This window comes from Dictyostelium purpureum (genome assembly GCF_000190715.1).
Source record: "Dictyostelium purpureum unplaced genomic scaffold DICPUscaffold_290, whole genome shotgun sequence".
Taxonomy (NCBI): Eukaryota; Evosea; class Eumycetozoa; order Dictyosteliales; family Dictyosteliaceae; genus Dictyostelium; species Dictyostelium purpureum.
In genome coordinates this window covers 3,291-24,539 of record NW_003519626.1, presented here as the reverse complement: position 1 = coordinate 24,539, position 21,249 = coordinate 3,291, and the positions used below count along the sequence as shown (strand labels likewise).

At 26.0% G+C, this 21,249-nt stretch overlaps 6 protein-coding genes across 6 annotated transcripts; 2 read left to right on the top strand and 4 right to left on the bottom strand.

The window, feature by feature from the left end:
* Nucleotides 1-647: 647 nt before the first annotated feature.
* On the bottom strand, nucleotides 648-1,397 carry DICPUDRAFT_156290 (uncharacterized protein; the record flags this gene model as incomplete). Its single annotated transcript, XM_003291619.1, has 1 exon — nucleotides 648-1,397. The coding sequence occupies one exon, from the start codon at nucleotides 1,395-1,397 to the stop codon at nucleotides 648-650; it is 750 nt and encodes a 249-aa protein (XP_003291667.1).
* A 1,047-nt stretch (nucleotides 1,398-2,444) lies between these two features.
* DICPUDRAFT_4714 (uncharacterized protein) lies at nucleotides 2,445-5,508 on the top strand (the record flags this gene model as incomplete). The annotated part of the gene is made up of 4 exons (XM_003291624.1): nucleotides 2,445-2,743; nucleotides 2,811-3,328; nucleotides 3,418-5,259; nucleotides 5,327-5,508. Coding segments are annotated over 4 exons (2,841 nt in total), but the record flags the coding sequence as incomplete, so codon positions are not given.
* A 276-nt stretch (nucleotides 5,509-5,784) lies between these two features.
* Nucleotides 5,785-6,795, top strand: DICPUDRAFT_82327 (uncharacterized protein; the record flags this gene model as incomplete). Its single annotated transcript, XM_003291623.1, has 1 exon — nucleotides 5,785-6,795. The coding sequence occupies one exon, from the start codon at nucleotides 5,785-5,787 to the stop codon at nucleotides 6,793-6,795; it is 1,011 nt and encodes a 336-aa protein (XP_003291671.1).
* Nucleotides 6,796-6,856: 61 nt separating this feature from the next.
* DICPUDRAFT_82326 (uncharacterized protein) lies at nucleotides 6,857-8,103 on the bottom strand (the record flags this gene model as incomplete). Its single annotated transcript, XM_003291618.1, has 4 exons — nucleotides 6,857-6,994; nucleotides 7,077-7,575; nucleotides 7,643-7,979; nucleotides 8,061-8,103. 4 exons carry the CDS (start codon nucleotides 8,101-8,103, stop codon nucleotides 6,857-6,859), a joined length of 1,017 nt encoding a protein of 338 aa, XP_003291666.1.
* Nucleotides 8,104-8,509: 406 nt separating this feature from the next.
* DICPUDRAFT_156286 (uncharacterized protein) lies at nucleotides 8,510-9,756 on the bottom strand (the record flags this gene model as incomplete). The annotated part of the gene is made up of 4 exons (XM_003291617.1): nucleotides 8,510-8,650; nucleotides 8,751-9,466; nucleotides 9,543-9,674; nucleotides 9,744-9,756. 4 exons carry the CDS (start codon nucleotides 9,754-9,756, stop codon nucleotides 8,510-8,512), a joined length of 1,002 nt encoding a protein of 333 aa, XP_003291665.1.
* A 1,494-nt stretch (nucleotides 9,757-11,250) lies between these two features.
* On the bottom strand, nucleotides 11,251-20,905 carry DICPUDRAFT_39367 (uncharacterized protein; the record flags this gene model as incomplete). The annotated part of the gene is made up of 7 exons (XM_003291616.1): nucleotides 11,251-11,447; nucleotides 11,528-12,952; nucleotides 17,281-18,295; nucleotides 18,756-19,494; nucleotides 19,579-20,301; nucleotides 20,379-20,673; nucleotides 20,758-20,905. The coding sequence occupies 7 exons, from the start codon at nucleotides 20,903-20,905 to the stop codon at nucleotides 11,251-11,253; spliced, it is 4,542 nt and encodes a 1,513-aa protein (XP_003291664.1).
* Nucleotides 20,906-21,249: the final 344 nt, after the last annotated feature.

Sequence of the window (21,249 nt, the reverse complement as noted above, 5' to 3'; positions counted from 1 at the left end):
ATTTTAACAAAAAACACTTTTAATTTTTTTATTTTTAATTTTTTTTATTATAATAATTCTTATATCTATTAACATATCGAATATATTGGTAATATAACGTAAATGCAACAACAAATGACATGTTTTTTAAACGGTTTTTACAAATAATTTGATTTTAAGATTAAAAGTTAAATTAAATTTACTTATATCAACAAAAACAATTGTTATAATAATTAATTTTTATTTTAAAAATTTTTATTTTTTTAATTTTTTTTTTTTTTTTTTTTTTTAATTAAAATATAAAAACCTTTTTTTTTCCTTTTATTATAAAACTACCTTTTTTTATTTTATTATTTTAAAATGATTTTATAATTACTTGGGGGAACAAACCCAAATAATATGAAAATATGATTATTATATTTAACTTTTTTACCATGTTGTACAAAATATTTCAAAAAAAAAAAAAAAGATAATAATAAATAAAAAAAATAGAAAATATGAATAATTATTTTTTATAATAAATAATTAAAATAATAATATAATTTTATATTTAATTGTTTATTTATTTCCTTTAAAAAATTAAAACCTATATAGTTTTTTTATTTTTATTTTTATTTTTATTTTTATTTTTACTTTTATTTTTATTTTTATTTTTATTTTTATTATTTTTATTGAGAGGTACAATAAATTTGGTCAAAGCCATAGTCATTATTAAAATCACATGCGTCAGGTATAACTATTTGATTACAATTTGATGAAGAGTTACATAAATTATTTGTTGCAATTCCATTTTTACATTGAGTTTGGAAAAATTGATTATTATTATTATTTTTAAGTGATATATTTAAATTTGTTGAAAAATAAACTGAATATGATAAGTTTTGGAGGTCACAGTCTGAACTCTGGTTATCAAAAATTGAATAAACTTGAACATTATCTGGATAGTATGGTTCTTTTGAGATGGTAACTAACGAAAATTGTTGAGTTAAGGTATTTTGATTATTAATTAGTCCGATGAATGGAATAAAGTTTGGTGTTGATAAACATGTTCCGTTTTTAATTGAGGTTGCATTTACAAAATTACCAGTGCATGTTGAATTATCGTTATCATATTCGGCAACTCCTACACGTAATGCATCAATAACTATAAACCATGATGACTCGATACTGTCACTACTGCTGCTCTCAGTGCTTGAAAAGTCGTCTTCGCTATTGCTATTAAAAACATCGTTTAATGATCTCCCAACTTTGCTGTAACACTCATCTGTGGTAGCTACAAATGAAAATCCGATGCCTTCAATTTCGTTGGTACACCCATTACTCTGATATGGTATAAAATTTGCATATAAATTTTGACAGTTTATGAATGCATCAAAATTTAAAATTAAAATACACACTAATAATAATAGTAATTTCATTTTAATTTAGCTTATATGGTTATTAAATTATGGTTTATAAAAAAAAAAAAAAAAAATTAAAATTAAAAAAATTAAAATTAAAAAAATAAAAAATAAAAAAATAAAAATCTTTTTTTTTTTTTAGAATTTGTGCAGAGTGGTTTTGAGAAAATGATTGGTTTTTTTTTTAAATTATTTATAATTTTGTTTTTTTTTCGAATCGAAAAATAATAAAATTATTTTAAATATTGTATAAATACATTGTAAACCAAAATGATAATATACAAATTTTTTTTAATTTTTTTAAATTTTATAATATATGTCAATTCGCAAATATTACCCGCTGACCAAGGTATTTAACTTCATTCCATAACATCATTAATCAATCAATTTTTACATTTTTTGTTTAATATATATATATTAAACACATATAAATAATTTTTTTTTTTTTTTTTATATTAATTTTTATTTTCTTTATTTACAAATAATGAAACAGCAACATGTCTTAGCACTTTTTTAAACTTAATTGGTGTAACCAATCTTCCATCAAATTTATGTACAATATCAGGAATAACATGTAATATACTTCAAGAAGATACTTCGCAATACTTTGTAAAAGCAATGTTAATATCATGCCTTATTTTATTTTTTTATTTATGTGTTTATTATTAACTTTTAATTTTTTTTAATTTTTTATTATAGACAAATAATTCAATCATCAACCTACGAAATTAAACCAACAGATATATCTTGTATGAATTTTTTAGAGAGTTTATATGTAACTAGATCATATTTTGATAAGGATATATTATTACCAATTTATCCAAAATTAACTTCAATTGGTTGTTCTGGTTGTTTGGGTACTTCAATGGGTCAGTTATTTTTAAATCCAGTTTCAACTTCACTTAAAGATATCAGTTTTACAAGTATTGAAGAACCAAATCTTGCATTTCAATTAGATTTCTCAAAAATTAAAACTTTAAATTCTTTGTAAATATTAATAATTATAATTAAAATAATAATTATTTTTCTTTTTTATATTAATATTTTTTTTTTTAATCATTTTAAAGTGCTTATGAAGTTAGTGTAAACAAAGTATCAACAAGTTCTATCATATTAAATAATGATCTTTTATCACTGGGTGCAGTTCAATTTCCAATAATTTGTTATTTTACATCAAATAATTTACCACCAATAAGTGAATTAATGGCAATCAGTTCTCTAAGATTTATTACCAATAAACCATACGATTACACCAATCTATTATCATACAGAAAAGTAAGAATTTTAGACATTTATTATGTAACTGGACTATCCGATTTCCCACCTTTTTCTCAAATTCCTGACGATAATATCTTTGAGCAAATGTAAAGTATAGTTATTTTTCAATTTTTTAATGATAATAATAAATATTAATAGTTTTCTTTTTTCTAGTGGATCAAGAGCACAATATAATCCCAAATCAACTAAAATCGATTTATCAAATTTAAAAAAATTAAAAGTTATGAATTTTCGTGATACAGGTGGTTTTCATGTAAACAATGAAATTCCTTTTTTACCACATCCAAATTTAGAATCACTTTCAATAAGCAGTGGTTTTCTTTCAGATCCAAGAGATTTTGTCAATAACTCTCCAAAACTTACCTCCTTAGTACTATCTTATGATTCAATTGGTTTAGATATTTCAACATGGAGATTAAGCCAACTTAGTAGATTAGAATCTTTAGATTTGTCCTATAATTCTCTTACAGGTACTCTCGATGAAAGTTTTTGTCACATTAAAGATCTACGTATTCAAAATAATCAATTGGAGGGTCCTCTACCTAGTTGTTTTGTTTGCTATTTTACACCAATTTCTTATGCTTTTAGTAATAATAAATTTACAAACTTAAATCCTATCCCGCCCTGTACAACTATTATCCCCAATCTTTGGTATAATTCAAGTGAAGAAAGTAAGTTTATTTAAAATTTTTCAATATTTTTATTACAAAGTTCAAACATGTTTATTAATTTTAAAAATTTATTATTTACTACTCTCCAGTGTTATATATTCATGGTAAAGATGTTGGTTTATCTGTTCAAGATATTATCTTACCCTCACCATATAATAATCTTCAAATTAAACTTGTTCAGCGTTCAAAGATTTTTAAAGTACCAATGATCCTATCTTCTGTACCAGAAACATTGGATGTAACTTTTATAGCATTAGCAACCGACGGTTCATCTACTCAAACATTTAAGCTATCACCTTTTTCAAAGAAACCAATTTTTACGAATATTATCCCAAGTCAAGCTCAAGGTCATTTAGAATTCAAAGGTTCTTTTTTTAGTTATAATAAAACTTCAATTAAAGTAACTCTAGATGGTTTTGATTGTTTAATATTATCCTCCACATTTTCAAGTATTTTTTGCCAAGTTCCAATTACTTTAGATTTCACAAAAACAAGTGTTAAAGCAATTGTAACTATTGATGATAATGGTCTTGGAATTAAAGTACCACAACCGCTATTGGAAGAGATGTATATAGATATGAGTAGTGAAAATATAATGTGTGGAGAAAATATAATGTGCGGGGAAAATCAATATTGTCTTGCTAATGGTACTTGTATTTGTAATAAAGGTTTCAAGTTGGTCGGGGGTGTATGTGTAGTAGAACCTTTGTGTCCAAGTAGTTGTTCAAATGCAGGTACTTGTGTAGAAGGGGTTTGCCATTGTGACGCTGATAGGGCATTGTTTGATTGTTCGGGTTATGTATGCAAAGAAACATGTCTGAATGGTGCATGTAATGAAGTAAATGGCAAATGTAAATGCTTACCAAATTATACAGGTTCAAATTGTTCAATTCCATCACATTATGTCACATCTGTTATACCGTGCTCTGTGGATGGTGGTAGTGTTACATTATACGGTTTATTCCCAGATACAACATCAGAATACACAGTAATAATTGGTTCACAAAATTGTCAAGTTAACTCAAAAAGTAATACCGAGATTCAATGTTTATTAGGCCCAGGTATGGGTACTCAAAATATTAAAGTCACAAATTCAAAATATAACATTAGTTTTACTGGTATTGGTATTTTTAATTTTTATAATCCAATTAAACAATGTCCAAATAATTGCACAAATATTTCAAACGGTTTATGTAATGCGACATCTGGTTCATGCGAGTGCCTTGGTGATTGGACGGGTTTCGACTGCTCTGTTAAAAAAGAATTAGCAATTTCAGCACCATTTGTTAACACTACCGTCGATACTAAAACTGGTGGAGCAAAAATGAATAGCAAAGAAACAGTTTATAAAATTGGAGTTGCTTCATTAAAGGAAATATCAATTGATGGTTCAATAGTTCAAAATCATTCATTAGAAGAGAATTGGGTATTTTTAGATCAAGAACAAGATAGTAACATTTTTACATTTGAACAAAAAATTGATGAAATTTCAAAAATAACATATATTATCGAAGAGGTTAAGCAAGATAAAGAATTTCAATTTGGAACAGTTAATTTTATGGTACCAAAAGAAGCAATTAAAATTTCAGTAAATATTTCAAATTACCAGTATCAAAATTCTTTAAATACTCTTTTATTATCATTTATTTCAGGTACCTCTTCAAACCAACAAAATAGTGATGATACATGTAACGAAAAAGAAGTTTCAATTGATACATCAAATGCAGATAACCAAAAAGATACAAACTATATTAGCATTAGTAAAAACTCACGTCAGTTAGTGGGAAGATTTATTAATCAAGTCGTTTCAGATGGCAGAGCAACTTTTATGTCAAGTTTTATAAATCAAACTAAAAATAGTAATGGAGAATTAAATGTTATAGTTTCATTAAATTTACCACATTGCCAATATTCATGTTTAATTGATCCAGGTAAATATTTTTTATTTTTTTTTTAGAAATATTAATTTTTATATACTAATAAAATTTTTCTTATTAGATTTTAGTTTGCTAATTACACCAGGATTTAAATCTGAATGTTCAAATGGAAAAAAAAATAATTGGTTAATTCCAGTCGCTGTGGTAGTTCCCTGTGTTTTTGTTTCTGCATTAGTGGCTATTTCAATTGTATTATATAGAAAACATAAATATAGTATTAAAATATTATCATTTAAATTAAAAAAAATAGATAGACGCTAAATAAAATTTATATTTTAATATTTTATTTTATATTACTTTTTTAAAGAAATCTTTCCGATAGAAAAAGTACTTTGATTTTCTTATTAAAGTTTTAATAAAAATACTGCCACTAAAAATTAAAAATAAAAATCCGAAAGATTAATACCTTAATACCACAAATTTTTTTTTTTTTTTAAAAATTAGTTTTAATAATTTTATATAAATATTTTTTTATTTTTTTTATTTATTATCAAAAATAATAACTTTAATTAAAAATCAATGGAAAACTATAATGATAATTCAAAAATTCAAAATATACTAATTTTTAGATTTATTGATAAAATTAATTCATTAATAGAAAAACCAATCAATAATTTTAAAAACTCCCCTAACAAAAAAACTTTTAAAATCTTGGATATTGGTTCATCCCATGGGAAAAATTCAGTATTATTTTTGGATTCTATTTTAACAAATGCTCAAATTAAAAATAAAGATGCAATAGAGATTTATCATTGTGATCAAGAGATAAATAATTTTACTGAATTATTTTTTGAAGTTAATAAGAATGAAAATTCATACAAGAATAAATGGGATATATTTTCCTTTGCTATTGGTAATTCATTTTTGAATCAATTAATGCCAAGTGGATCATGTGATTTTATATTTTCATTTAATACTTTTCATTGGTGTAATAGTAAAGATGGAATGTTTGAATGTAAAGATGGAATGTTAAATATCAAAGATTCTTCACGTAGACCTGGTACTGTTGAATATAATAAAAAACGTTTATCATCAATTTTTACAAATCGTTGTGAGGAGTTAAAAGATAATGGTGTTTTTGTTTGCAACTTTTTATATTATGACCCAGAAAATGAAATTACAAGTATAGGTGAACAAACTTTTAAAAATGTTAAAAGTGTTATTAGACAAATGGCCAATGAAAATATACTATCTCATGAAGAGGTAGATAATATGGTTTTACCAGTAACATACTATAAGCAAGATGAAATTGATCATGCTGTAGAGCTTGTAGAATCCAAAGGAATGAAATTACTTGATACTCAAATCATTCACCAAGCCTGGAATAAAGATGAAGTAAGTAAAGAAACTTTTATTGGAAGCATAATGGCATTTAGTTCATATTCAATTAAAAGTGCAATCAAAGGTGATAGTGAAAAAGTAAATTCCACATATAAAGAAATTTATAAAAGACTAACTAAAGAATATAAAGAAAAACCAGAATTATTTGTTTTCTCATTAACTTTTATCCATTTAATTTTTAGAAAATAAATTAAAATTATAATTTCTTTTTTTATTTTTAATTTTTTTTTAATTTTTTTTATTTGCTTATCTAATTGAATTTAATAACATATCTGAATCTAGCATCCCCAATTGTATCAAGAGCTTTTTGAAGTTCTTCAAGTTTAAATTCTTTTACCATTGGTTTGACTTGATTAGAGTGTGCATATTGAAGGGTTTCAAGTGATTGCTGTTTTGGATAGTAAAAGAAATATAATTAATATTTAAAAATTATTAAGAAAACTATATTTATAAATAAAATAAATACTTACACGAGAATCACCTGAAGCCCAACCAACAATGGATTTATTACCACCAATTAGAGAAAGTGAATTAAGATTAACAGATTCTGGGACTGCACCTAAAACCAATAATTTACCATTAGTACCTAATGAATCAATTAAGCCTTGGAAACAATCTTTATTTGGTGCTGTCATTAAAATACATTTAACTGAACCAATCTTTTTCATTTCATTAACATAGTCTTTAGACATATCAACATAGTGATCAGCGCCTAATTCTTTTGCTAATTCTTTCTTGGTACTGCCACTTGACATTGCAATAACTTCATAGCCCATCTTTTTAACAAATTGGATACCCAAATGACCTAAACCACCAATACCTTGAACACCAACCAATGCACCTTTTCTAATATTTTGATTTTTAAATGAATTAAATACTGTTAAACCGGCACATAATAATGGAGATGATGAAACTGGATCCATACCATCTGGAATAATAACCAATGCATCTTCTGGGATAACTACATATCTATTAAAAATAAATAAAAATATTAGTAAATGTTATTTGATTTTTTGATTTTTTATTTAAAACATACTCTGAATGACCGCCGTTAACAGTAGTTCCAATTGCTAAACTTTCTTTACAATGAACCCATTGGTCCTCAAGAGTGCAATCTTCACATTCTTTTTTGTGACACGAACCACCAAACCAACCGCAACCAGCTAATGAACCAAGTTTGTATTTATTTGCATCGACATCTTCACCTAGTTTATCAATGGAACCAATGACTTCGTGGCCTGGTACAATTGGATAGGGTGTTCCTCCGAAACCATCGAAACGAGCAACATTGTCACCAGAACAAACACCGCAACTAATAACCTTGATCCTTATCCATCCTTTCTTTGGCTCTGGAATTGGCATATTGACAATCTCTATATTTAATTTAAATTTTATTTGAATATTATTAGATTTGGTTTGTTAACAATTAAAAGAATTGTAATTTGAATAAATACCAATTTCAGCTCCTTTATGTTTAAAAACTGCTGCTTTCATCATTTTTTATCTTTTTCTTTTTATTGTTTTATATTTAAAAATATAAAAAATATAAAATAAAAAAAAACCCATTTTATACTTTCAAAAAATACATCGAAATTTAAAAAAAATAAATTAAAAAAAAAAATTAAAAAAATTAAAAAAATTAAAAAATTAAATAAAATAAAATAAAATAAAATAAAAAAAAAATGAAAAATAATAACAGCTATAATTTAGATATTAATCGAAAATTTAGAAGTGGGTTCTGTTTCCATTAAATTCTCAAATCAATTTTGATAAATTTTTTTTTTTTTTTTAAAAACACCGTTTTTGCATATCTAAAACTTTTTCATCCTTATCTTTTCTTTTTAAATTCTACATAATCAAATTTTATGAATTTTTTTTATTTTTTATTTCTATAATGATTTAATTATTTTTTGAATTCAATTACATGTCTAAATCTTGCATCACTAATTTTTTCTAAAGCCTCTCTAGCTTGTTCTAATGGGAATGATTTGACCATTGGTTTGACTCCATTCATTTTAGCAAAATGAAGAGTATCAGCAGAATCCTAAATTTAATTATTGTTCAAAAATAATTAGTATGTTTTTATTACACATTATTTATTTTATATATTTAGTGCAATGTATAACTATATTATTTATACTTACACGAGAATCACCTGAAGCCCAACCAACAATTGATTTATTACCACCAATTAATGTACCAGCATTTGCATTGAATGGTTCTGGTAAAAGTGCAAGCATTACCAATTTACCATTGACGCCTAAAGATTCTAACATTCCTTGAATGTTTTGTGCATTTGGAGCGGTGACTAAAATACATTTAACTGAACCAATCTTTTTCATTTCGTCGATATAATCTTTGGACATATCGACATAATGAGCAGCACCTAACTTTTTAGCTAACTCTTTCTTACTACTACCACCTGACATTGCAATAACTTCATAACCCATTTTATGACAAAATTGAATACCTAAATGACCCAAACCACCAATACCTTGAACACCGACCAACGATCCTGACTTAATATTTAAGTTTCTAAATGAATTGTATACAGTAATACCGGCACATAATAATGGAGCTGATTCAATTGGATCCATACCCTCTGGGACAAATACCAAAGCATCTTCAGGACATGTCATATACTCTGCATAACCACCGTCATAATGAATACCACAAACCTTTCCTTTTTCACAATGAGCCCATTCATTTTCTAAACATGAAGGACATGACCCACAATGACCTCCAAACCAACCTACAGCACCCAGTTTACCCAAAGAAAATTTATTTGATTCTACACCTTCACCAATCTTATCGATAACACCTACAACTTCGTGACCTGGCGTTCTTGGAAATGGGTTTCCTAAAAAACCTTTATGTTTTCGTTATTAGAAATTATAATAAGATTAATAATAAGTTTCACTAAAATCACTATTTACCATGTTGTATCGCAAAGTCTGAATGACATACACCGCAGCTAATTACTTTTATTCTAACCCATCCTTTTGCTGGCTCTGGTATTGGTTTTTCAACTATTTCCAGTTGACCATTTTTTTCTTTAAAAACAGCAGCTAAATAAATTAACTTTAAAGTTAATATTTTGTATTTTATTTTTTGATAAATAAAATAAAATTACCCACCTTTCATTGACATTTTATAGTATTTATTTTTGTTTTATTTTTAAAGTAAAATAACATTAAAAATAATGAATTAATAATCTTTTATAATTTTATTTTGGATTTAAAAAATTTTATTTATTTTTTTTTATTAAAAAATTAATCTTAAGAAAAAATATAAATTTTAAAAAAAAATAAAAAAATAAAAAAATAAAACTAAATCTATTAAATTTAATAAAATTTAAATTTTTAATTTTTATAAAGGAAATTATATTTAATAAGGAAATAAAAATAAAATAAGAAATCGGTATTGATTATTTTAAAGCAAAAAGAACTAAACTTAATGCATTCTTTTTTTTTTTTTTTTAAAGTTAATATTTCCCATAATTTTTTTTTTTTTTAAAAAAGTGAAGACGATTCTTTATTCCCGTTATTAAGACAGTTTTTTCGCTTTCAAATTAAAAGCATGTAATGTAGATGGAGCTACTTTAGTTATAGATAAATAATAAATATAAATAATTCTAATAATCAAATAAATATACAATTCTTTGTTTGTGAAAACTAAAAAATAAAATTTTATTTTTTAAATTTTTTAATTTTTTTATTTTTATTTTTAATTTTTAATTTTAAATAATAAATTATTTAAAATAAAGGAAAATATAAATATATTATTTAGTTGAGATATAATTATAACTGTAATATTCATTTAATTCTAAAATGCATATGAATACATTACAAGCAAAAAAAAAAAAAAAAAAAAAAAAAAAAAAAAAAAAAAAAAAAAAAAAATCTCTGGGAAGATAATAACAATCAAAAATTGATTGCAAGAGGCGAGATTCGAACTCGCGAACCGACAGGATGAGATCTTAAGTCACACGGATTTAACCAGGCTTTCCTACCCTTGCTTGTTATATTAATCTAAAAAATAATGATATTTTTAGAAAATATTTTTTATAGTAATTAATACAAAAAAATGATATTTTTGCCACCTAATTACCAAAAGTTTTGAAAGGAAATAAAAAATGTGATGAATAATAAAAATTAATAATGAAAAGTAAAAATTTTTATAAAAAAAAAAAAAAAAAGTTCAAAAGCGCATAAATAATCATGTGTTTGCACTGTTTTGATCTATTAAATGGATAAAAATGAATGATTTTTTTTAAAAAAAAGTTAAAAAAGATAATTTATTTAAAAAATAAAAAAATAAATTTTTATTTTATAATTTTTTTAAATAAATTATCTTTTTTATTTAAAAATGATAATAGAAATAAAATAAAGATAATGATAATTTTAGAACTCTATAATAATATTAAATAATGATATGGCAGCTAAAACAAATTATACTTTAACATTTTAAAACAAAAAAGGGAATTAGATATATATAGAGTAATAAAAATTTTTATTTTTTTTATTTTTTTTTATAATAATTAATGTTTCCCTATAAAATTTTTAAATAAAAATGGAGTAATTATGGAAATAAATCAAAAAAAAAATTTTAAATATTTTGATTTTATTGAAAAAGTTTTTACTTTTAAACTTTATTTTTGGCTGATTTCATTTCGATTTTTTGACCATTTACTTTAATAACTGATTTTCTTTTATAGAAAAGGATACCAAGACAAGAGGCACCAACAACACCAACAACAACACCAACTGGTATTTGCCATTTGATATTTTCTTTTGATGATTCGCAATCTGAAAAGTCTGGTGATAGTAATACTGAAAAATCTATTTTGTTTTATAAAAAATAAAAATTAATATTAAATAATAGTTTAATAAAAATTATTTTAATTAATTTAATATATTACCTGGATCGATTAAACATTCATTGACACAATGTGGTAAGTGTAATATGATAGTTACAGAGTCGTTGAGTTTGGTGTATGATGTTGTTAAGAATGTTGGTTTCGAGTCTGATACTACTTTGTTGACGAATCTACCTACAAAATCGACATTATTCTTTGAAAGTTTAATATAACTGAGATCATATTGATGTTTGAGATTTTCAGTGTCTAATTGAGTTTCTTTACTGTTGCAATCATCATTGGTTAATTCAGTTGTGTTTGATTGCATTTCAAGTTGAAGTGTGTTTAAGAATGATTGGTATTTATAGTTTTTAATTGAAACTGTGAATTTAATTGAGTTATTGGTGAGTAAAAAGTCGATACCTGCAAATGAAACTGATCTGTCGTTTTCAATTTGTTCGATTGTTGATATAACTTTGAATTCATCTTTGTTTGGTGATTGTTCGAATGTATAAATGTTTGATTGTGTTTTGTTTACTGTCCAATCTGATACTAATGGATAACTCTTGACAACTTTATTATTAATATCTATTTCATTTAATGATTTGAGATAGATTTTAAAGTTGATTTTCTCATTGTTAATATCTACAATACCTGTGCTGTTATCTACATTTGATGTTGTATTATCTCCACTATCGATTATTGATCCACAATCAAATGATGTATATCCTAAATAACATTCACATTTACCATTTGATGTATTACATTTACCATGTGATGAACAGTTCTTTGGACATTCGAATATGTTTTGTGGTACTTTTGAATAAATGTAAATATCTTTACCAATATAAACAATATTGTTTTGAGTGATATTGACACTGTGAATACCTTTACCTGGTGGTGCTGTGCAATTAATTAAATCGTTTGAAGAGTGTGTAACTGGACATGTTTTTGATCCGATTATAACTGATAATTGGTTGTGTTGTTCACCGAAACTACCATAGAAGCTTGCTTCACCACCATTTTCATTTGATGGGTTAACTGATGTAATATAATGTTGACTGAATTCGCATTCGTCACCACCGAATCCATTGCTACAATCACAAATACCATTTGATGTATTACAATGACCTTGAGATGAACATATTGGATCTGCACATTCGATGTATAATTCTGAACAATCATCTTGAATATAGTTGTCATCACATTTACAAATACCAGTATTTGTGTTGCATTGACCATGTGAACTGCAATCGTTTGGACATTCTATATATAGTTCTGAGCAATCATCTTGAATATAGTTGTCATCACATTTACAAATACCAGTATTAGTGTTACATTGGCCATGTGAACTGCAATCGTTTGGACATGGGATGTATAATATTGAACAATCATCTTGAATATAATTGTCATCACATTTACAAATACCAGTATTTGTGTTGCATTGGCCATGTGAGCTGCAATTGTTTAGACATTGAATGTATAATTCTGAACAATCATCTTGAATATAATTGTCATCACATTTACAAATACCAGTATTAGTGTTGCATTTACCGTGTGAACTGCAATCATTTGGACATTCGATGTATAATTCTGAACAATCATCTTGAATATAATTGGCTTCACATTTACAAATACCAGTATTAGTGTTACATTGACCGTGTGAGCTACAATCGTTTGGACAACCTACACAAGTACCAGTGCTTAAATCGCAAATATCTCCTGATGGTGAGCCTACACAATCATTTGGACATTGTTTATTATTGAGTCTATTGTTTTCGAAAACTGCAAATACTTTTTTAGTTTGGTTATCATTCTTTATTACAACTAGTTGTTTTTCTGATGATAATGTAACTGATGTGATGCAAGTAAAATTGGTGAATCCAGTGTTAGTAACTTGACAATCTGTGCCTGCAATAGTTATAGTTTGTTCTGATTGACCTAAATAACTTGAGAAGAATGTGCCAACTGCATATACTTTATTATTTTCAGTTGTAATAATTGATGTAAAAGTTGGTGGTTTACTTTCAAAAGCAAAAGTATAATGTAAACTATTTCCTATATTGTATAATGTGAAAATTTTTAAATTTTGAATACCAATGTTTTGATTACAATAATATTCATAACCATATCTAATAACTGCACCTGGAACAGGTTTACACTGGGTGGAGATTGAAATTGAACCGACATAATAATAGTTAATTTGATGACCAATATCAATACCACTAATTATAATAGTTGTTTGATTATGGTATTTAACTTGTGGTTTATATGTTGTACATGGAATGGATTTATCATAATTTGTAAATGTATTAGAAGTACCTGCAAATCTATCATACATTGAATCCATAGTTACAATACCGTTTGGACCCGAAATTTCATTTGAATAATGAGCTGTAGCACCTAAATAACAAGAAAAGCATGATGGAATAGAACTATATAATTATTTTAAAAACATTAATATTATTAATTTAATTGATAGTAAAATAAATATATTAAATACATACCCTGATAATTGATTATTTGCAACAGATAAAGCAGTTCCACACCATGATTCAGGTATAGTACCTGTTAATTTGTTATTGTCATAAATATATGCTGAACCTTGACCATTATATTCTGGTAAATTACCTGATAGGTAACTATATCTATAGGCAGCAGTTTTTAAATTGCCAACATCGGTAATTGGAGGTAGTTGAGGTTTAATTGTTAATGCAGTAGCTAAAGTCAATGAAAATGCAAGATTTGTGGTTGGACTAACTTTAAATGGAATTTTATCTTGATAAAGGAAATTTTCGCCAACATAACTCATCTTGATTGATTGATAATTGACAAGATTTGACATATCATAGAATTGAGTTGGTGTTTCGAAATAGCCCATATAATGTTCGATAACTTTTATATAGGAGTTGAGGTGAAGATAAAAAGGAACTTTAAAATTTAAATTAAAAGTGAAAACTGTTTCAATAGCATTTAAATATTGAAAATTTGTAAGCATATCTGATGGATTGAAAACATCCCCGAAAGTAAATTTAGCACTATCGAATTGATAACCCTCAAAGTTTGGGAAATTTGTTAAAAATATATCTAAACTCTTTAAATTTGTTTTATCTGCCCCGCTGTCAACTTCAAAAGTAGTTGCATCATTTAAATTAAAAAAATAAAATGAAGTGATATCGTTTAAATGAGACATTTTAATATTTGTGATGCTATTTGAGGTAATTCTACTATTGTTTTAAAACAAAAAATGTTTTATAATTAATTTTTTTTTTTTAATTTTTTTAAATTTTTTAAAGTATAACTTACTATGTTTTGTAAGATGGTAATTTCTGTGTAAAATCACTCAATGTGTTACTGCTCAAACTGATGGACTCTACTGTTGGGAAATGATGATAAAGAAAACTATCAGAGAGTGTAAAACCATTAATATTGATATATGTTATAAATGGAAAGCAATCAAGATCGCTATCTAAAACTTCTGCTCCCGGTGTGACAACATCATTGCTACCTTTTTGAGGTGAAAAGGTATTAAGAGATCCATTATCGTGGCAATATGGATTAAATAAATCTTTTGAGTAAACCCCGTCTGTATCTATTATTTTAAAAAAAATATTAGTTTAAATAAAAGATTAATATATTAAATAAAAAACTATATAGTTACCTGGATAATTTTGTTTCAAATTAAACTTTTGAATAAACTTTACAAAGCAAGTAAATTCGCTATCTAAAATTATTGCGGCGTGTGCATGTTTGAAATAAATTAAAAAAATGAAAAAATAAAAAAAAATTTTCATTCCCATTATTATTATTATTTTTTTTTTTTTTAAATAAATTTTTAAGGTAAAAATGAAAAAAAAAAAAAAAAAAAAAAAAAAGGGGAAAAGGAAATAAATAAATCTTTTTTTGATAGCAATGAAAATAAAATAAATAAAAAAAAGAGAAAAAAAAATTTAAAAAAAATATACAGAATGTTAATTTTGTTATAATTTATTTTTTTTTTTTTTTATATTTTTTTTTTTATAATTCGTTGATGGGCCGTAAATTATTAAAACGTCCAGGCATATCCAACATGAAAAAAAATATGGTATCCAAGAAAATACGCGTAATCTAAAAAAAAACTCAAAAAATTTTTTTGTTTTTTTAAATTTTTGGGTTGTATTTTTTTGTGCAAATAAAAATTTTTGAACAGTTTTTTTTTATTTTGAATAAAGTTTTATATTTTATTTTATACTTTATTTGTGATGTTTATATTTTATTGGTCATTTTTTGGCCATTTACTTTAATAACTGATTTTCTTTTATAGAAAAGGATACCAAGACAAGAGGCACCAACAACACCAACAACAACACCAACTGGTATTTGCCATTTGATATTTTGTTTTGGTGATTTGCAATCTGAGAAGTCTGATGATAGTAAAACTGAAAAATCTATTTAAAAAAAAAAATTAATATTTAAATAATAGTTTAATAAAAATTATTTTAATTAATTTAATATATTACCTGGATCGATTAAACATTCATTGACACAATGTGGTAAGTGTAATGTGATAGTTACTGAGTCGTTGAATTTGGTGTATGATGTTGTTAAGAATGTTGGTTTCGAGTCTGATACTACTTTGTTGACGAATCTACCTACAAAATCGACATTATTCTTTGAAAGTTTAATATAACTGAGATCATATTGATTTTTGAGATTTTCAGTGTCTAATCGAGTTTCTTTACTGTTGCAATCGTCATTGGTTAATTCGGTTGTGTTTGATTGCATTTCGAGTTGAAGTGTGTTTAAGAATGATTGGTATTTATAGTTTTTAATTGAAACTGTGAATTTAATTGAGTTGTTGGTGAGTAAAAAGTCGATTCCTGCAAATGAAACTGATTTATCGTTTTCAATTTGTTCGATTGTTGATATAACTTTGAATTCATCTTTGTTTGGTGATTGTTCGAATGTATAAATGTTTGATTGTGTTTTGTTTACTGTCCAATCTGATACTAATGGATAACTCTTGACAATATTATTATTAATATCTATTTCATTTAATGATTTGAGGTAGATTTTAAAGTTGATTTTCTCGTTGTTAATATCTACAATACCTGTGCTGTTATCTACATTTGATGTTGGTGGTCCAGTTGGTTTGGTTGTATTATCTTTATCTCCTCCTCCGAGCATTGATCCACAATCAAATGATGTATATCCTAAATAACAATCACATTTACCATTTGATGTATTACATTTACCATGTGATGAACAGTTCTTTGGACATTCGAATATGTTTTGTGGTACTTTTGAATAAATGTAAATATCTTTACCAATATAAACAATATTGTTTTGAGTGATATTTACACTGTGAATACCTTTACCTGGTGGTGCTGTGCAATTAATTAAATCGTTTGAAGAGTGTGTAACTGGACATGTTTTTGATCCGATTATAACTGATAATTGGTTGTGTTGTTCACCGAAACTACCATAGAAGCTTGCTTCACCACCATTTTCATTTGATGGGTTAACTGATGTAATATAATGTTGACTGAATTCGCATTTGTCACCACCGAATCCATTGTTACAATCACAAATACCATTTGATGTAATACAATGACCTTGAGATGAACATATTGGATCTGCACATTCGATGTATAATTCTGAACAATCATCTTGAATATAGTTGGTGTTGCATTGGCAAATACCAGTATTAGTGTTGCATTGACCATGTGAGCTGCAATTGTTTGGACATGGGATGTATAATTCTGAACAATCATCTTGAATATAGTTGGTGTTGCATTGACAAATACCAGTATTAGTGTTGCATTGACCGTGTGAACTGCAATTGTTTGGACATGGGATATATAATTCTGAACAATCATCATGAATATAATTGTCATCACATTTACAAATACCAGTATTTGTGTTACATTTACCGAGTGAGCTGCAATCGTTTGGGCATTTAATATATAGTTCTGAACAATCATCTTGAATATAGTTGGTGTTGCATTGACAAGTACCAGTATTAGTGTTGCATTGGCCATGTGAGCTACAATCGTTTGGACATGGGATGTATAGTTCTGAACAATCATCATGAATATAATTGTCATCACATTTACAAATACCAGTATTGGTGTTGCATTGACCATGTGAGCTGCAATTGTTTGGACATTCAATGTATAATTCTGAACAATCATCATGGATATAATTGTCATCACATTTACAAATACCAGTATTAGTGTTACATTTACCGTGTGAGCTACAATCGTTTGGACATGGGATGTATAATTCTGAACAATCATCATGAATATAATTGTCATCACATTTACAAATACCAGTATTAGTGTTGCACTGACCGTGTGAGCTACAATCATTTGGACATGGGATATATAATTCTGAACAATCATCATGAATATAATTGGTATCACATTTACAAAGACCAGTATTAGTGTTGCATTGGCCATGTGAGCTACAATCGTTTGGACATGGGATGTATAATTCTGAACAATCATCTTGAATATAGTTGGTGTTACATTGGCAAATACCGGTATTAGTGTTGCATTGACCGTGTGAGCTGCAATTGTTTGGACATGGGATATATAATTCTGAACAGTCATCTTGAATATAGTTGGTGTTACATTTACAAATACCAGTATTAGTGTTGCATTGACCGTGTGAGCTACAATCGTTTGGACATGGGATGTATAATTCTGAACAATCATTATGAATATAATTGGCATCACATTTACAAATACCAGTATTAGTATCACATTTACCGTGTGAACTACAATCGTTTGGACATGGGATATATAACTCGGAGCAATCATCTTGAATATAGTTGGTATTACAAATACACTTTCCAGTATTGGTATCACAATTACCATGCGAACTACAATCGTTTGGACATGCGATGTAGAGCCAAGAACAATCATTTAGATAATAGTTGGTATCACATTTACATTTACCAGTGGTAGTATTACATTCACCGTGTGAACTGCAGTTTTTTGGACATGGGATGTTTACCTCAGAACAATCGTCTTTATAATAGTTGGTATCACATTTACAAATACCAGTATTAGTATCACATTTACCGTGTGAACTGCAATCGTTTGGACATGGGATGTATAGTTTTGAACAATCGAAATTTATATAGTTTGGATTACATTCACATTTGCCTATTAAAAACATAATTGAAAAGAATAAAAATATTTAATATGAGTTAAAAAATAATATGTTAAATGAATGAAAGTATAATTATTTTACCTTTTGATTCGTTACAAATACCATGGCCACTACAATCGTTTGGACAACCTACACAAGTACCAGTGCTTAAATCGCAAATATCTCCTGATGGTGAGCCTACACAATCATTTGGACATTGTTTATTATTGAGTCTATTGTTTTCGAAAACTGCAAATACTTTTTTAGTTTGATTATCATTCTTTATTACAACTAGTTGTTTTTCTGGTGATAATGTAACTGATGTGATGCAAGTAAAGTCGGTGAATCCAGTTTTAGTAACTGGACAATTTGTGCCTGCAATAGTTATAGTTTGTTCTGATTGACCTAAATAACTTGAGAAGAATGTGCCAACTGCAGAGACTTTATTATTTTCAGTTGTAATAATTGATGTAAAAGTTGGTGGTTTACTGACTAAGGCAAAATTATAGTTTATATTATTACCAATATTAATTAGTTGGATAGAATTCATATTCAGGAGACTGGAATCTTGATTACAATAATATTCATAACCATATCTAATAATTGATTGTGGAACAGGTTTACATCGGTTAGATACTATCATTGAACCAAGGAAATAATAGTTAGGATGATGACCAATATCAATACCGCTAATTATAATAGTTGTTTGATTATGGTATTTAACTTGTGGTCTATAAGTTGTACATGGAATAGTTTTATCTAAATTGGTAAAACTATTACCTGCAAATCTATCAAACATTGTTGGCATTGAAAGAAAACTGTTTGGACCCGAAATTTCAGTAGTCATTTGAAGTGTGCTACTTAAATAGCAAGAAAAGCATGATGGAATAGTTCTAAATGTTAAAAGAAAAAAAGAGAATTATTAAAATGATGAACTTTACAAATACAAAGTATAGTTATTATTATTAAATACAAACCCTGTCAATTGATTATTTGTTACAAATAAAGCAGTTCCACACCATGATTCAGGTATAGTACCTGTTAATTGGTTTTTACTATATATGTATGCTGAACCTTGACCATTATATTCTGGTAAATTACCTGATAGGTAACTATCTGTATAGCCAACAGCTTTTAAAAAGCCAACATCGGTAATTGGAGGGATTTGTGGTGGGGTTTGTGGACTAATTATATCCAACGAAAAATCAAAATTTGTATTTGGACTAACTTTAACTGGAATTTTATTTTGATAAAGGAAATTCTTTCCAACGAAACCTAATCTAATTGATTCATAATTGACAAGACTTGACAAATCGTAGAATTGAGTGGGTGTTAGAAAATAGCCGATATAATGATTCATAACTTTAATATAGGTATTCAAGTGAAGATAAAAAGGAACTTGATAATTGATATTTAAGGGAAATGTAAAATGAACATTTGAAGCATTTAAATATTGGAAATTTGTAAGGACTTCTGATGGATTGAATTGAGTGCCAAAAATAAATGTAGCTTTATCGAATTGGTAACCGGAAAAATTTGGGAAATTTTTCATGTTTAATGTCAATGATTTTAAATTTGTTTTGTCTGCTCCACTGTCTACTTCAACATTGGTTGTAGCTTTGTTATTATTTAATATAAATGTTTTGATATCATTTAAATGGGACATTTTAATATTTAAAATACCAGTAGTTGTAATTTGGCTATGTTGTTATTATTTTAAATTAAATAATCAATTACTTGTTTTTAAAAAAAAAAAAAATATTTATTATGTACTTACTAAAAATCGTAAGGTGGTAGTTTTTGTGAAAGATCACTGAAAGTATCAAGCTCTAAAATTATATTTGTTACTGTTGGGAATTTGTAATAAATAAATTCGTTTGAAAGATCCAAAAGTCTTAATGCAATTTTGGTTAAAAATGGAAAGCAATCGATATCACTAACAACTACTTGCTTGCCCAATGTAATTACATCATTATTACCAACAATAGGCGAAAGTTCACTAATGGAACCATTAGAATGGCAAATTTGAGTTTTACTACAAAATAATGATTCTGCATATACTCCATTTGAACCTACATTTTTTAAAAAAAAAAAAAAAAAAAAAAAAAAAGTTAATATTTTAAATTAATTATGATTATGAATATAATAATAAATACTTGGATAGTTTTGTACTAAATTAAACTTCTGAATAAAGTTTACATAACAATTATATTCGTTTAGGGGAATTGCTGAGAGAGAACCATTGAAATTTAACGAAAAAATAAAATAAAAAATAAAAAAAATATTATTTTTTAATTTTTTCATTTTTTTATTTTTTTTTTTTTTACAATATTTAATATTTATATAAAAAAAAAGATAATTAAAAAAAGGAATGAATTTATTTATTTATTATACTCTTATGAATTTACGAATATATGGCATATATAAAAAAAAATATACAGAAAAATATTGGAAAAAAAAAAAAAAATTTTAAATTCAATAGATTTTTTTCAAATTACGCCATTGTCACAAAAATATCATAAATATTTTGGATACCACTCTAAAAAAAACAAAATAAAAAAAAAAAATTATTATTAGAAACGAATTATGATATTTTTGTGTAATTTTTTGTGACGTTCGAAAATGCAAAAAATATAAAAAAAACTTTT